This window comes from Odontomachus brunneus, unplaced genomic scaffold (assembly GCF_010583005.1).
Source record: "Odontomachus brunneus isolate Ranch 3 - 2012 unplaced genomic scaffold, Obru_v1 Obru_scaffold_271, whole genome shotgun sequence".
In the NCBI taxonomy this organism is placed as follows: Eukaryota; Metazoa; Arthropoda; class Insecta; order Hymenoptera; family Formicidae; genus Odontomachus; species Odontomachus brunneus.
In genome coordinates this window covers 69362-71502 of record NW_022639721.1, presented here as the reverse complement: position 1 = coordinate 71502, position 2141 = coordinate 69362, and the positions used below count along the sequence as shown (strand labels likewise).

General features: G+C 39.1%; 1 protein-coding gene across 1 annotated transcript; it reads right to left on the bottom strand.

The window, feature by feature from the left end:
- Positions 1–4: 4 nt before the first annotated feature.
- Positions 5–1621, bottom strand: LOC116853036 (piggyBac transposable element-derived protein 4-like; the record flags this gene model as incomplete). Its single annotated transcript, XM_032833888.1, has 3 exons — positions 1244–1621; positions 932–1134; positions 5–852 (listed from the first exon to the last, which is right to left on the bottom strand). Coding segments are annotated over exons 1-3 (1083 nt in total), but the record flags the coding sequence as incomplete, so codon positions are not given.
- Between the last annotated feature and the right edge of the window lie 520 nt (positions 1622–2141).

Here is a 2141-nt window from a genome sequence, read left to right as displayed (position 1 = left end):
TAATATTTCTACCACTGCCTCGGTACGCGGCTGCAAGTTCTTTTACTATTCTTTCTCCTTGATGTTTCTCTCGAACATTATCTGTTTTGCCTGTGTAAATGATGCCGTGCAAGGGATAGGCATTTTCAGCGTCGCAAATCCACCAAATCTTGATTCCATATTTGGCTGGTTTCGAAGGTATATACTGCGTAAACTTTGTGCGACCGCGAAAAGGATAAAGTTGTTCATCGATCGTTAAATTCTCCGTCGGCTTGTACATCTTAGATAAATTTGCGTTGAGCATTGTCCAGAGATCACGGATCGGAGCTGCTTTGTCTTCTTTTGCGCGTTGCTGGCGTGTATTGGCGTCGTCAAATCTAATAAAACGCATGATGTTTCGAAACCTATTGAGCCCCATTGTCGCTCGATAGAGTGGATATGAATTTGAATGCCACATAACACTTGTATGATCGATGTTAGAATTATTAACACCAGAGCAAATCAAAATGGCCATGAATGAGTACATTTCTTGTACAGTAACATGCTTCCATTCTCGCTTCGAATCTGGATGCGCTGCATTGAATGCTGCGTAGACTGACAAAGCCTTTTTATTTGTATGTCGAACGATAATATCTACCATATCTACTGTGAATATTTTCTTGAAAGTGTCGCTTATTGAAAGTGTTGTGGTACTTCGATGAGGACCACTTTGCTGACGCACTACATTATGAGATGCAGTTTGATGTTGATGAAGCGGCGTTTTATTCCATACCGTTTTATCTTTCGCTATGTAAGCGCATAGTGTTTCCCCTACTGCTGCTTGATTCTCTCTCTCACTTTTACTTTCTCCTTCCTCTCCCTCTTCTTCGTCATCTAAGCATATTAGACCAAACTAAATATTAGTTATGATTTTTTATTTCGCGCGGCAACAATTTATAACAATTTTATATACCTTCTTCGGAAGGTGCATCAATTTCTTGAGCAACTGGTATTTCTTGATTATCTACACCAGATTCATCGCTATCAAGAGCCTCACGCTCAGGCAAAATTTCATTTGGTAACCAGTCGTCATCGCTGTCACACGCTTCGTCTGACTCGTCATCATCGTCTCCTAATATCGCGTTCAAATAAGCTTCTTTTTCCGTTTGATTCAATCTAAGATAAAATTCATGCATTATTCATTTTTTCAATAAAATAACAGAAAGAAATTAGAATTTTTAAATAAAGCACTGAAAAAAAACCATTGATGTACATTTTGTTTTACCTTGCAAATTCAGTCCTCGATAATTCCTCCATGTCTCTACAGTATATTGCGTAGGCTAGCCAAACGGTTCCGTTAACTGTAGCACGTCTGTGCGTGCGAAGAACACGATTCGCACTGACTCACATCTATTCAGACCCTTCTTTAGATGTAAGGAGGGGAACTTTTTGTTTGCTTTTAAAACTCCAAACAGCTGACTGCCTGGCAGCCTTAGTAACCGCGCGCTACCTGCGTCGACTTCAAAAATCCTGTTTTCTCTTACCTTTGTACGAGCTACAGCAGGCCAATTTATTTACAAATGCTTCGGCCTCTCATTTTTTATGTTTATTTACTGAGATAAACGTTAAGGAAACCATTTCAATTGCATAAATATTGAAAAAATTGAAAGAATGAGAGGTGGGCACCGGGGTACCCGGGTGCGTCCGAACGTTGGTAAAGTTGGGTGCGTACACAAGGGTTAAGTTAAGGTTAAATACAAATTAATTACAATTAAGCAGAAGAACACGAGAGAAAATTAAATTTTTATATTATATTATAAAATTATAGAGCAACGTAGAAAGACAATAAGTCTTTCCGCAGAAGTAAATATAATTTCAGACAGGAGAACGCATTTCCAAGTTCAGCAAATATTGCAATAAAGTCCCTCTAAAATCAGGTAAGAAAAGAGCGTTAACTAATTCCTCTGGTAAGAAATTCCAGAGATAGGCAGATTGTACTGTAAAAGAACGTTTATAAATCTCAGAATGACATGGGGATATAAACAATTTGCTAGAAGGAGCACGCATAGATCTCCCAGACAGAGGCGCTCTCATGCACCGATAGAGATACGAGGGCGAGCAAAATAGAGTAGGTAAGGCAGTCCATGAGAAAAACACGTCTGTGCTGAACCGAAAGCCATTTA